This window comes from Pseudophryne corroboree, chromosome 4, assembly GCF_028390025.1.
Source record: "Pseudophryne corroboree isolate aPseCor3 chromosome 4, aPseCor3.hap2, whole genome shotgun sequence".
NCBI lineage: Eukaryota > Metazoa > Chordata > Amphibia > Anura > Myobatrachidae > Pseudophryne > Pseudophryne corroboree.
Window position 1 is genome coordinate 410,853,425 of NC_086447.1, and position 15,600 is coordinate 410,869,024.

Genomic DNA, 15,600 nt, shown 5'->3' on the forward strand with positions numbered 1-15,600 from the left:
ATATAGTGCATATACTGTAATTGCACATACTGTAACATTGTACAGTGCCTTATTTGTCACTTATAATCTAGGTTTTAGTAAATTAACTCAGTGGCTCCTACAAACATCAGAAGAAATGGACAATGGCACTTGATGCAAGACCTTCAGCAGGCTTGTACCCTTTTCCCCTTCCCTTATCGTGATGTTTCTAATCATTTCTGGCAGTGCCAAACTGCAGGTTGACGTTTCTAAATGCCATAACAGAGAGAGGGGCAGTGTCGTATTACAACCCTTTATCTCTGGAACCAGCTGTTTAGTCCAGTGACTGATCCAGGAGATATTTTTTATTATTTTGTTCCTGTGCTCCATGTTTTTATAAGAATATTGTCTATACAGTGCAGATGTACAAGAACTCTATTTTGGATTGTACAGTGGGTGGTGTTTAGTATAGTGGCATCAACTATGCCAGCAAACTATTACTTATATACCACTACAAACACTTATTTGCCACTATTAGAGTTTTCTTAGAACGTTTTAGTGCTATGCAGTTATCACTCATCTTACTGCACAACAGCATAACACCATGCTGAGAGACTGCAGACTCATGCATTTCAGTTGCATCTACACTTATATCTGAAGAGGCTGAACTGGCTGTAATGGGGTATTCTCATGTAATCCAGTGATGGCATGTTGACCCAACTGTGGGCTATGCAGAGTTGGGCATAAAAGAAAGCTACATGTATTTGGCTGAGAATCTTTTGTGCCTAGTATAGGGTAGGTGCCAGCCATGTGTACACATAGGGACAGTTGCATCTGGAGATGCACAAACTCTGTATAGAGGTGCATTTTGTGCATGCTCATTTAGAGCAACATATGCCACATTTTACTTCCAACTCTTCATCAGGCCCATGTCCCCAATGCATTGATGATATTCCCGTGTTGTGCTTACCACCAGGGTGATTCCATGTCAGTTCACCGAGGCTTGACACCCACCGACCCAGGTTTTCATACTTTGTACACTTGATACTGCCATATAGCTACTAATCCATGTAAAATTTTTATTCTCTAGGGGGTCTATTCAATGTATGTTGGATCCTCTCCGATGGAGAGGATCCGACAATGCAGTATTCAGTTTGTGGTCAAATCAGACAGGTTTTGCCCGTTTTCGACAATGCCAATCCGACTTTTTTTTTTTTAAAGTCGGATTGACATTGTCGAAAACGGGACTAAAACCTGTCAGATTTGGCCGCAAATCCAACAAAACACATTGATCCGCAGCTAATCTGCCAATCCACATGTTTTGCGACAAGTCAGAAAAACGGCAGGACCATTGAATAGGTCGAATCATGATTCTACCTAAAAAAGTCGGAAACTGCCGTCTTTCTGACTAGACGGCAGTTCCGGCTTCAATTGAATAGACACCTAGGCCTCACAGTTTTTGGGATATAGGGGGTCAAAGTTTTGAAAAATTGCTGGGGAATGCAACTCCTGTGCTCCGTTTTTTTCTGAGGTGTATCTGGAAAAAATTGACATCTCAGTGCCTAATCCACGTACTGTATCACTTTGAAATTTTCACTTTGTCAATGAAAATATAGAGATTCCAGTAAAAAATGTGTTATCAATCCTGCCTGACTCAGAGTGTGCATTATACATTCCTTTACTTCATACTTTAATAATTGTTTGGGTGCAAAAAAAAAGTGGGTTCAATTAGCATTTTCACCCTAAGGCAGATGAGTTATCATGTCCCTTTTTTGTTTAAATTGAACCTTAAAGTATACTTTAAAAGGATATGAAAGGGGAATAATGGGACTTTGATTGCCTGCATGAGTATTTTAATGTTTAATTATAATTCTATTGTTAAAAATAAAATTACCATTAGGTATAATTTTGCTCGCCAGGGGAGTATTTTCATTTGTATATTTCTATGTATATGAGCAGTTTTTTAATTATATGTAATTATATGTAGGGGAGTATTCAGTTAGCTGCAATAACCCGTTTTTTGGCGCAAAAAACGGCAATATTACCGCAAATCATGAAAGACCCCTATTCAATTAGCCGCAATAATTTATTGTCGATAATTTTTCAGTGAATTAGACTTCACCTACTCTGAGCAGGAAAATCTCTATTTTGAGGTAAAAATGTCAGGATTTGGCTCAGAACCTCTCCATCCCCTAATGACGAAATAGGCATTTTGACGTTTTAAGTTATTTTTAGCTGGCCAATAATGACGTAATTTTGGGGTGAAAAAGTGGAAAGTGACGGATCGGGGTTCAAGGTATGGGATGGGTATATTGGGGTGCTTTATAAGTGTGGCATGTTTTTAGGTTTGCAGGTGGGAGTAGTTAGTCTTTTTCCATTTTTTTAAGTCTCCTAAAATGACCAAACTATAAACTTATCCATTTTTAGTGTGGCTAATTGAATAGGGGTCTTTCACGATTTACAGTAAATTCAGTTTTTTTGTGCAAAAAACAGGTTATTACAGCTAACTGAATACTCCCCTATGTGTAATTAGAAATCTGCACATATACATAGAAATCTACAAATAAAAATACTCCCTGGCGGGCAAAATTATACCTAATGGTAATTTTTAGAATTTAATGAGAGAATTATAATTAAACATTAAATACTCATACAGGTAATAAACTGAGCATCAGGAGTGGCATTTCCCAGCAATTTTTCGAAACTTTAACCCCCTATATCTCAAAAACAGTGAGGCCTAGAGAAGAAAATTTTGGCATGGTTTAGCAATTATGTGGTAGTATCAAATGTAAAAAGTCTCAGGAAAATCTGATACGGTGGGTGTGATGCCTGGGTGAACTGACATGGACTGATCCAACAGTAACTTGGTTAGATCAGTTACTCATCACTGGGACTTTAACCAGGTGCGGTAGAAGAGTGCTGTAACTACATTAATGGAATACTGTAAATTGTTAGCTGTTATAAGCTGGCAGGTGAGCTACTCAGAGATTACATTACAGGTGATTATTTCTTAAAGAGGAACATGGCTAATATGCTGCTTGTCCTAACATTTTCCTCTCAAAAGTAATTAATTTAATGAAAGAAAAGAAAATGTTGGGGTAAATTTCAGGAGCTCCATGAATTGCATTAACGTTTTAGAAACCTATTCGGAAATGTGTTTTGGGTTGTTGTTTTTTTTGGGGGGGAGCCCCAAAAGAGTTATTCCTCTTCTGCCTCAGAGGAGATTTCTTATACATTAAGAGGAAGAAATCTATTCCTGTCAGAAATCTGGGGTCCTCCAGTTCTTCAGATTCTGGGGCACAGGTTTTGTGAGATGACCATATCAAGTCACCTTCCTGCTCAGGAAGCTCTCAGTTGTTAAGGAGGTTGTCAAAAAGGAGTGTTGTGAGTGAAATTAAAACCAAGGATTCCTGTTTAGATGACAGTCCCCCATTCCCTGGGATTGCCCGTAGCAGACAGCCATTTCATGCTCATGGGGGTCACCTATTAGACAGCAACAATATCCTCCTGGAGATTTGGGCCAGTCTTCCTCTGTCGATTGGGAATCGGAGAAGATTACCAGAAAATCTGCCTTATCACAGCGAGTGGAGTTAAGTGAAGTGCAGATGGCCAGAGTGGCTTTAGCCGGCAAGACTACCTATCAAAGTTGTTCACTACACAATGGGCCCTGAAGAATGACTCTAAGGTCCAAAACATTGTTTAGCTGCAGGGCAACTCTTAGTATGGAGGATTAGCTGGTACTGGGCGCATGTACGGGGTTACTAGATGTTCCCGCATTTTTCGCCCCTTAATATTGATTTGGCTTTGACCTCTATTTTACTGGAGAAGAAGCATAATGACTTAATAGATCACATGTTGCGTAACATACAATTTCAGATACTTGACACAGCTGGGCCTTTACTTTTTTGTATTAGATTAGCCACTCTCTCTTCATTTTTAGCTTCCTGGGAAGGTCACAACATGGGCCCTACTGGTTACTACATTATTCTTAGAGGCCACACCAAGACTGTCTCTCTGAATAACCCTGTAGAAGAATTTAATATTGTGCGCAACTCTTCTGATCCTAACTTGTGCAAAGCTTCATGCCTTTCCACTTATTTAAAGATGACGGCTCCTTCTAGAGCCAATATTACTCAGCTCTTCGTTACTAGCAGAAAGCCTTTTTCGCCCAGCAAGATTCTCTGTTATTAGAGAATGGATTTTTGGATTTTTGCATCTATGAGAGAAGCCATTATAGATGCAGACTAGTTTAACTGTCATTCCATGCAAAGCACAACGGTCAAAAAAGCAGCAACAAAAGGTATACCTTTGCAGGTGATTAAGCTAGCAGCAAGATGGTCTTCAGCTCGTACCTTTTGCTAAGCTTTACTGGAGATCTTCAAAAGAGGGTTTCCCAGAGCAACCAACAGGTATGCGGCAACCCCCCTAGCCTAACCCTAACCACCCCGAGTGGTTCCTATGCCTAATGCAAAAACCACCAACCCCCATCCCCAGGCCCTAATCCGCCCGCTATACTTGCAGTTGGGATGCCGGCTGTCTGGATTCTGCCGTTGGCATTTTGACGTGTGCCGGGTTTCCGGCTATGGCATGCCGACTGCCGGTATCCCAACAGCCAGCATCTTAACTGCATCCTATTCCCAGCTATTCGGTTAATTATTATTGGAATATCCATTTGTTTTTTTCAGTGCCAATCCCCTTCACTGTTTGTACTGAACTGGATGAAAACAATGAACTATGAGGTAGTCAAATTTGACTGGAAATTAATGTTATTGCTGTCAATGCTGTAGAAAAAGAAAAATCCCGAATTGTGTGATTTTAGTTGGGTGGGGTTTGACATTTAAAAAAAAAAAAAAAAACGAAACCAAAACTGGGCGACGGATTAGAACCAAGGTCAGCAAGAAAAAGGTCCAGCACACATTTATAATTATTAAAGGGTAGTAGACAACTCCTACTCATTATATCTGCACGTAAGTGTTACAAATGTGGGTTTGTAACGATCCGTCCACTATGGGGTATATGCAATTCACGGCGAATCGCGGCAAATTATCGCCGTTTTTTAATTCGACACAATTCGACAGGTGAATTCTGGCAGGTGGCTGCCGGAATTCACCATATTCAATGAAAAACGGATTCGACAGTCCCGCGGGCGAAAAACGGCCGATTTGCCGGATTTTGCCGCGAATTCAAAAAACGGGAAAAACCCGGAAAAAAATGGCGTGGGGTCCCCCCTCCAAAGCATAACCAGCCTCGGGCTCTTCGAGCTGGTCCCGGTTCTAAAAATGCGGGGTAAAAATTGACAGGGGATCCCCCGTATTTTTAAAACCAGCAGCGGGCTCTGCACCTGATGCTGGTGCAAAAAATACGGGGGACAAAAAGAGTAGGGGTCCCCCGTATTTTATACACCAGCACCGGGCTCCACTAGCTGGACAGATAATGCCACAGCCGGGGGTCACTTTTATACAGCGCCCTGCGGCCGTGGCATTAAATATCCAACTAGTCACCCCTGGCCGGGGTACCTTGGGGGAGTGGGGACCCCTTCAATCAAGGGGTCCCCCCCCCCAGCCACCCAAGGGCCAGGGGTGAAGCCCGAGGCTGTCCCCCCCATCCAAGGGCTGCGGATGGGAGGCTGATAGCCTTGAGTAAAATGACAGAATATTGTGTTTTCCAGTAGTACTACAAGTCCCAGCAAGCCTCCCCCGCAAGCTGGTACTTGGAGAACCACAAGTACCAGCATGCGGGAGAAAAACGGGCCCGCTGGAACCTGTAGTACTACTGGAAAAAAATACCCAAATAAAAACAGGAGACACACACCTTGACAAGTACAACTTTATTACACACTGCCGACACACACATACTTACCTATGTTGACACGCCGACTGTCACAGTCTCCGACGATCCGAGGTACCTGTGAAAAAAATTAGACTCACCTCAATCCAGTGTCCGGGAGATAATCCACGTACTTGTTAAAAAAAAAACACGAACACCCGTACCATGCCGGACTGAAAGGGGTCCCATGTTTACACATCAGACCCCTTTCCCCGAATCCCGGGACACCACGTGACTCCTGTCACTGAGGTCCCTTCAGCCAATCAGGAAGCGCTACTTCCGTGGCGCTAACCTGATTGGCTGTGCGCGTGTGACCTCAGACAGCGCATCGCAAAGCCTCTCCCATTACTTTCAATGGTGGGAACTTTTCCGTCAGTGGTGGGGTTACCCGCGGTCAGCCGCTGACCGGCGGGTGACCCCATCGCTAGCCGCAAAGTTCCCACCATTGAATATAATGGAGAGGCTTTGCGATGCGCTGTCAGCTCAGACGCGCACAGAGCCAATCAGCAGAGTGCAAGGACGTTGCGCTCGCTGATTGGCTTACGAGACCTTTCAGTGACAGCTGTCACGGGGGGGTTTCTCTGCATTCGTGGAAAGGGGTCCCTTGTGTCAACATGGGACCCCTTTCAGTCCGTGTGGTACGGGTGTCCGGTTTGTTTTTTTGACAAGTTCGTGGATTTACCTCTGGACCATGGATGAGGTGAGTGTATTTATCTTTTCTTTTCAGGTACCCCTGGATTCTACTTGGAGAAGAGGACCGATGTCGGCGTGTGAACATAGGTAAGTATGTGTGTGTCGACGTATGAAATAAAGTTTTACTTTCACGGTGTCGGTCTCCTGTTTTTATTTGGGTATTTTTTCCCCAGTAGAACTACAGGTACCAGCGGGCCCGTTTTTCTCCCGCATGCTGGTACTTGTGGTTCTCCAAGTACCAGCTTGCGGGGGAGGCTTGCTGGGACTTGTAGTACTACTGGAAAAACAATATTCTGACATTTTTCTCAAGGCTATCAGCCTCCCATCCGCAGCCCTTGGATGGGGGGGACAGCCTCGGGCTTCACCCCTGGCCCTTGGGTGGCTGGGGGGGGACCCCTTGATTGAAGGGGTCCCCACTCCCCCAGGGTACCCCGGCCAGGGGTGACTAGTTGGATATTTAATGCCACGGCCGCAGGGCGCTGTATAAAAGTGACCCCCGGCTGTGGCATTATCTGTCCAGCTAGTGGAGCCCGATGCTGGTGTATAAAATACGGGGGACCCCTACTCTTTTTGTCCCACGTATTTTTTGCACCAGCATCAGGCGCAGAGCCCGGTGCTGGTTTTAAAAATACGGGGGAACCCCTGTCAATTTTTCCCCCGCATTTTTAGAACCAGGACCAGCTCGAAGAGCCCGAGGCTGGTTATGCTTTGGAGGGGGGACCCCACGCCATTTTTTTCAGGGATTTTACCATTCCATCCAAAAAAAATATATATATATATATATTATTTTTAAAAATATATAAATAATACTTGTGCCTCCAAAAAAGACAAACCAAGTACCTAATCCCTTCTAATATAAATAGATATGATATTACCAAGAAAAAAAAACATGTTTTAAATTTTTTTTATTAGTTTCACCCTCCAAAGTGTGGCGGATTGAAAATGACGAATTTACTGTCTAAAAGCACTGTTGTCGAATTTCCAAACTTCCATTGAATAGACTTTGGTCGAATTGCAGCATGTGTATCATTGCAAAAAAGTCGAGTTTGTCAAAAGTCGAATTTCAAAAAGTCGAATTTTGAAAGTCCGTTTTTTTGTCGGAAAGTACTGAATTGCATTGTCGAATTTTTTTTTTTGGCGAAAAATTCCCGAAATTCGACAATTTCGGGAATTCGACCGCAATTGCATATACCCCTATGTCTTTGTTTCACGCTAAACTGTTTCTTGTCTGTAGAATGGGTTATCTGGAAGCCACCTTACACAAAGACTGTTATGGATCAAAGGGTTGACAATGTCTAGATTAATGCCAAATGGTCGACATGGTCAAAAAGGTTGACACATGAAAAGGTCGACATGAGTTATTGATGTCAAAATTTCTGCTCTAGCATGTTTACCCCCCAAGTAGTGCACCGCGTCCCCTCGCTTGGCTCACTTTGCTCGACATGCTTCGGGCAAGGTGCCTCGCATCGCATAGTTTACTATTCCCAATCGGAGTCCAGATGGATGGTGAAGTATAAAAAAAAAAAACTAAAAATTAAAAAAATGTTGACCATATGCTCTGTCAACCATTGTCAGGTCAACCATTTGAGCCTGTCGACCTTTTGACCATGTCGACTTATTGCTTGTCTACCTTTCAACTGTCGACCTATCATCCAAATACCCACAAAAACACCAGCATGGAAAAGTTTTTTTAGATTTGGGAATGCTATATAGATCCAAATTGACATCTACATAAATGCTTCTACTCATTGGTATTAAACCAGACAACTACTGATTCAATTAACCTGCTTGCTGCTATCTCATTTTCGAAGCTTGGGTTGACCATGTCTCTCTTCGGTTTTGTATATCTTTAAATCTTTTATATATTATGTTTGACTATTTTGATGTATACTGTATCTGTGGTTTTTGCTTCACTCCAAAAAAAAATAAAAAAATATGAAAACGCTTACATAACAATTGTTCTGAAAATGTTAAGAGCATTTGTACCATTTAAGGCTAATGGGCTGATTTTATTTATCATGTAAGCCCCCAGGAAAGAGGATATGTTTGGGATCAGTACATTGATCTGTTGACCTTGTTTATACAGGTTGAGTATCCCTTATCCAAAATGCTTGGGACCAGAGGTATTTTGGATATCGGATTTTTCCGTATTTTGGAATAATTGCATACCATAATGAGATATCATGGTGATGGGACCTAAGTCTAAGCACAGAATGCATTTATGTTACATATACACCTTATACACACAGCTGGAAGGTAATTTTAGCCAATATTTTTTGTAACTTTGTGCAGTGAACAAAGTGTATCTATAGTCACACAATTCATTTATGTTTCATATACACCTTATACACACAGCCTGAAGGTCATTTAATACAATATTTTTAATAAGTTTGTGTATTAAACAAAGTTTGTGTACATTGAGCCATCAAAAAACAAAGGTTTCACTATCTCACTCTCACACAAAAAAGTCCGTATTTCGGAATATTCCATATTTCGGAATATTTGGATATGGGATACTCAACCTGTATTGTCAAATCAATAAATACTGTATGAATAAAAATATAAATATAAACGTGTATACTTGACTTTTAGCAATCTTTTTACATGTTACTTTCTAGTTAAAATCTAAAAAAAAAGTGTGTAAAGGGATTTTAGTACTGGATATGTTTCATGTCCAAGTAAAATAGTAGTATTGGGAATAAAGTTCAAAGCATACTTTTTATGTTTAGCTCTCCTAAATGTATTTGCCTCTATTTTTAGAAATATACTGTAGATCTAAAATTGAGTTACATAATAGTGTTAATACAGAAGTCACTGCAAAAAAGAACAGGTAATATAATTAAACCTTTTAGACATACAGACAATATATTAAAACGATTAAAGCTAAGCCTTTATAACACTCTTTTTTTTTTTATAATCCATAATTTATCATTTGTCTTTTGTTCATGTAGGCATGTTCATGGGTTCCTCTCCAATGCCATATTCTTCACAGCCGACAAACAATTTCCAGGCTTTTCCCACTATGGGTGTAGCTGTTCCTGCAACTACTGGGATGATGGGAAGCATGATGGGTCAAGCCATGCCTGCAATGGGACAAAATGCTGGAATGATGGTTGGCATGGGAATTCCAAATGGATTTGTTGGAAACACTCCTACTGGAGTTATGGGGCTCCCTTCCAGTATGATGGGTCCACAGGCAGGAATGGTTGGAACACCACCTTCAAATAAATTTGGCATGCAGCAGACTCAACCTTCTCCTTGGAATATTTCACAGGTATTGCTTATAGTAGGCGTTTTCTTATATAGCGCAATTTTATAGAGCATTGTGCATATGTGAATATATGCTGCAGGCCATATCAAATGATTAGATGTTGCTACATAACAAGTACAGGTTCATTATTTTAACTTAAAGCTTGCTCCTTTAAAAAATGTTCTTCCTGCCCCTATTTCCAAGGCTGTCCATTGTTTGTTAGAACACATGCTGGAAAGATTTAAGCACGCACTACCTAGGCAATATATCGGCAGTTCAAGAGAACAGCCAGTCTATCGCTAGCGGGTTGAAGGGTGTATGCAAACTATATGTCTGTGAACGACATTGTTCAGACATATTGCGTAATCTGTGCAGCACAGCCAATTGCCGATATATCTTCAGATATATCTGCTGAGCATCTGGCTGTGTGTGCGGGTGGTCTACCGACTACCTGTACACTTGTTGTAGGGGCTGACATCACAGCTGGGGGTAAGGGCAAATTCAAATGCCCGCCCAGCTGTGATTTGAGGATTGACCTATCAAGCTGCCAATTGGTACGTGTATATGCTTACCTGGATCGTCCGCTTTGTCGGAGTTACAGCAGGTCCACTGTCAAGTCGATATGGTGTGTACCTAGCCTTAGTCCAATAACAACTTGTTCCATGTCCTGCTCACCATCTGTGCATGCCTGGGTAATAGACCACTGGAGGGGGGGGGGGGGGGGGGAGACATTTCAGCAATGCAGAACCCCTGTCCTTTAGCCAAGATAATAGCAGTCGCATGGTTAGTAAGAACAACGAAATTAAAAAATGTGAAATGTTTATTGGTCCACTTGAACCATATGTTTTCTTTGTTTGCCTTACATATGTATGTTATCCTTTTCTGCATCCGGTCTGATGCTTCCTTAATAGTCTCCATGTGCTGTGTGCAGCACCCGTTTATTTCTTGGTCACTGTTCTGCAGTTGAAGCACCACACAAATGTGATGAAAACGTTGCAAGCTGCAGAGGAAGCTCAGCATGGACAGCAAAAGAGCTGTATTAATTATACAGTATATTCATAGGTGAACAACCCCAGTTATTAAGTAGCCACAAACATGGTACCAGTTTCCTAATGACAATTCAGCCCTCCATCTTGCCACTTCTCTTCTTGGAACTCAACCCGTGAATGGTATACACTGTTATACCGCTTTCACATCGCATATGCCGGGTCACACACGGGAAATGGAAACGGGTCCTTCCCGTGTGTGACCCGGCATTAGACTCCCCGGCTGCCTTTCCAACCCTGGAATAACCCTTCTCTTTACCCCCGTTGAATTACCGGGTCAGGCGACCCGGGAATTCAGGACTGACCCTTTCACATCGCACAGTGACCCATATTGCCGGGTCGATACCGGGTTTTTTGTGCGATGTGAAAGGGGTATCATTTCCTACAAAACAAATGCATCTGTCTAAGGTGACCGTTAAATAAATTGGGCATCTGAACTTTGCCTCAATTAGTATTTCTTGCATGTCATTAGAGCTCTTTTGCATAGTCTGTATTTATATATGCCAGTAAATGGAGTTCATGCAGTACTGCAAATTGTGGGTGAAATGTGAGAGTCTTGTGTAGCGTCACTGTCATTTTTTCTTACCAAGACACAAATGTGAAGACTAATTAGCGACGAGCAGCTGGTGATGGCAAACTTTTTAATTAGTTTTAAATGCTGCCCACATGCAAATGCTCACGCACATAGCTTAAAGCTTTTATCACTCCCAGATTTTAAACTGCCATTATTTTATTCAGGGCTTTGTAGCTGCACAAGTGAAAATTAAATCTTTAGCTTGTTTAGTCTGTTTTTTTAAAGCAGCAGTGTTACGCTCTGTCTTTCTGTTTCTCTCCAGATTCCTTCTGTTTCTTCATGTGTTTGTATTGCTTGTGTATACCATACACTGGGTGACTTGACCCAGATGATCAGGCAGGACCTGGTCCTGGTTTGTCTATTAGCAATAAAAATAGACCATGAGATAACGTTGAAAAGAGAACACCCCTCTCCCCCCCACTTATCATCCAATCAAAGTGTTAATATCAGACATCCCGGTGCTTTCTTCTGGTTGTCAAAGCACCAAAATCCAAATGTCTCCTGTCTCTTCCTGAACAGATGTCATTTGTTGGGGGAGAATTTCATAAATCGACAGTCATAATCGACATAAATGTCTGTTCATAGAGAAAATAAGGGTATCCCAAAAGAAACTTGTGACTTTATTTTTGCTAACACCTGTTCTCCCATCTTATTAGCAGCAGTGAATTAGTTAGAAGCTCCTGTGCCCTGCTACAGTATCTGAGAATCAATACCCAACCCATCTGCACCAACAGTACTTCACAGTAACATATAATACACTAGGCAATGCAAACTACAGAGTCCTGGGAGATAGATACACAGATGTTTGGCAATGTAACACTCTGTGGTTATTCCTCGATCTTCTAATATGTCATGGATTTTGTCAGTGGATTCATGTGTGATAATGGTGACAGTCCTCCCAGGATGGGGATTATCTTCAAGGTTCTCCCTTCCCAATTTGAATTCTGCTGCCCATTTCTTAACCATGCTGTAAGAAGGTACAGCCTCCCCTAGTGCCATAGCCATGTCCTCATGGATCTCTGATGAGGTAGTGTGATGAGCAATTACTGTACATCCATTTTTGTTATCCTGTTCATGTCAAATGTCTGTAAAAAAAAAAAACTACAAGAGTTACTTGTATGTAATTCCAAAAGAAGTTACATTTTATGTGAAACAATAACTGTTTAGCACATTCCACTGTACCTTCGGCCACAGACTTTTCAATCACCCCTCGGGTGTGTATGTGTATATGTGTATGTATATATATGTATATATATATATATATATATATATATATGTGTGTGTGTGTGTGTGTGTGTGTGTGTGTGTGTGTATGTATATGTATGTATATATATATATATATATATATATATATATATAATATATATATATAATTTCCAAGCAGTCCACACTCTGGCCTTTTAAGTATATGCTGGGGTGACTTCCATATAATGATAGATAATAATAATCCATCAATTCCAATGTAAATCCACAACAGAGGAGCACTCACCAGTCTTCAAAGCAGTTTTTCTTTATTTTCAATAGATCATGATAGAGGGGGGTGTATCAACGTTTCGGTCCTAGGTGGGACCTTTGTCCCACCTGGGACCGAAACGTCGATACACCCCCCTCTATCATGATCTATTGAAAATAAAGAAAAACTGCTTTGAAGACTGGTGAGTGCTCCTCTGTTGTGGATTTATATATATATATATATATATATATATATATATAAAAAGTATGGCTGCTCCGGCACTCCACAGAGTCCAAAGCTGGACTCGACCTGCTCTGGTGCCCTCCCCAACCGGGGACCGGTGGTATGTAGTGGAATAAACGAGGCGGCACTCAGAGACTTTCAATTCAAACGTATAATTAGTGCAAAACGTGCAAAAAAGGTCACATCAACGTTTCGGGGACCTGGTCCCCTTCTTCAGGATAACAACAGTGCAAAAACAACAGTGTTTATATAAGGTAAAAGACACTTACCCCCCTGACCCCATTCGGTCACATGCTGTAACGCTGACCGCCGTCCACACGCGGCCAGCTTCCGCCCGGCTCACAGACCTCACTACAGCGACGGAGGTGACGTCGCCGGCACCCGCTGCGTTGCCATGGATACCGCTCACGGCATATTCAATGCCCGAGCGTCTCCTGCTAGCTGCACGTGACGTGTCAGTCCCATCCCCCTGAGTCTCGCGAAATCTGGAGCCGTGATGCGGGAGCCGGCCGCGTTGCTGCGGCAACGTAGTATGCTGTGACATAAACAAACCTTGAAACACAAAAAGACAGTGATCAAACTATAAGATGACCTCGCTGGGTCAAAATGCATGTGATATTGAGAGTAAAGTGCTGGTGCAAGTTGTCATGACAGTTAAAAATAGCAATTGCAGATGAATAAAAACTTTTTTTGTGTATTGACTAAAAGACATGATGACAACAACGGGCAGTGTTTATATAACTATACTAATGAACATCTCTTATATCACCAACACCATTAGTACTAGGGCAATGAAGGCATATGGCCCTATGAGCCAGTGATGTCGGAGAAGACTACAAGTGCTATTTTTAACTGTCATGAGGTGCTGGCAATGTGCAGGGATCGGCGTCCGTGATCTAGTGGGTAAAGCTGGGCAAAGTGACTGGGGCTTCCCGCGGTGCCGTCTGAGGCAGTGACTGCGCTGCCGCTCTTGCCTTTGAGGTGTTCTGCCAAAGCAAGAGCGGCAGTGCGGCCACTGCCTCAGACGGCACCGCGGGAAGCCCCAGTCACTTTGCCCAGCTTTACCCACTATATCACGGACGCCGATCCCTGCTGACGTGTGGTGCGTTCCCGTGAGTCAGTCCGCTATGGCCACCCGGTGAAGTATTGGTGGCGGTATTATGTATAGCTGCGGCCGTGACGCGTGTTAGTCACGGCCGTGTGAGTGTCTGCCTGGGTTTGCTAAGGGGTCCGGGGTTCCCGCGGTGACAGTGCAGCTGGTGCCGGGAGTAAGAAGTCGGTGACTACTAGCTTTATTGCAGCTGTAAAGGTTCCCTGGCTGGCGTCTTCGGAGAGAGGTGGGCTGGAGCTGTGGTCGGCTGTGTTTTTCCCCATCACCACAGGTGATGTGGTGATGGATTGCCTGATAGTTGGGGGGGTTAGGTGTTTTGTGGAGGGTTTCAGCTTTTAAATGCATTTATTACATGCCATGTTGTTTAGGTTGGCATTACCTAGCTAGCAGCAGGAGTATTTGTTTCAAAATGACAATTGATCAAGTCTTTTTTATTTATTTTTTTATTTTTTTTAATATGGTAAGCCAGGTAAGGAAAGGTTTTAATTTTCTCCATAATATACTACTGAGGTCACCATCTGCTAACAGCCTCGGATTTACGTTCACATCATTAAATGTTAGTTGTCCTTGTGTAATGTGTATAACGTGCTGTACCTGGCGCAATGTGTATAACATGCTGTACCTGGCGCAATGTGTATAACGTGCTGTACCTGGCGCAATGTGTATAACGTGCTGTACCTGGTGCAGTGTGTATAGGAGGTTCTACCTGGCGCAATGTGTATAACGTGCTGTACCTGGTGCAGTGTGTATAGGAGGTTCTACCTGGCGCAATGTGTATAACGTGCTGTACCTGGTGCAGTGTGTATAGGAGGTTCTACCTGGCGAAATGTGTATAACGTGCTGTTACTGGTGCAGTGTGTATAGGAGGTTCTACCTGGCGCAATGTGTATAACGTGCTGTACCTGGTGCAGTGTGCATAGGAGGTTCTACCTGGTGCAATGTGTATGAGCGGCACTACTGTGTGGTGTAATGTGAATTGGCACTTATGTGGTCACGCCCCTTCCCCGTGAAGCCACGCCCCTAAAATTTTGCGGCGCGCATTGCCTATGCTTTGCGGTCTAGGAGGTGGGACACCAATTCACTTTCTGCCTAAGGCCACAAAATGTCTATTTACAGCTCTGGTGCAGGGTGTCCTGCATACTACACAGCCCAGCAGCACTGTCACCCCATCCTCCCCACCTTGCACCACTTTTGTAGTGTCCAAATAAGATTAAGATTAATTAAAACCTTCATTCCGATGGGACCCAGAAAAAGACCGGTAGGACCCCAATTTTCAAAAGTGAGGGGTCCCTGGGACCCACTTTTTTTTTTGCTCAGCGCGATCACTGATAGAGAGATATATATATATATATATATATATAAAATATTTCTTCTAAGTGCACAGGATAACAATGGGATATGATGAAGCGACAGTGGATTTGCACCGATCGGTCAAAGCTTTTCCGG

General features: G+C 42.6%; 1 protein-coding gene across 2 annotated transcripts in view; it reads left to right on the plus strand.

Moving 5' to 3' along the window:
• Positions 1-15,600, plus strand: part of SMAP1 (small ArfGAP 1) — a 568,890-nt gene that overhangs the window by 525,113 nt on the left and 28,177 nt on the right. For both annotated transcript variants that reach the window (XM_063916783.1, XM_063916784.1), the window contains one exon: positions 9,429-9,751. In XM_063916783.1, coding sequence (XP_063772853.1) covers positions 9,429-9,751 — 323 coding nt within the window. The remainder of the gene's footprint in view (positions 1-9,428; positions 9,752-15,600) is intronic.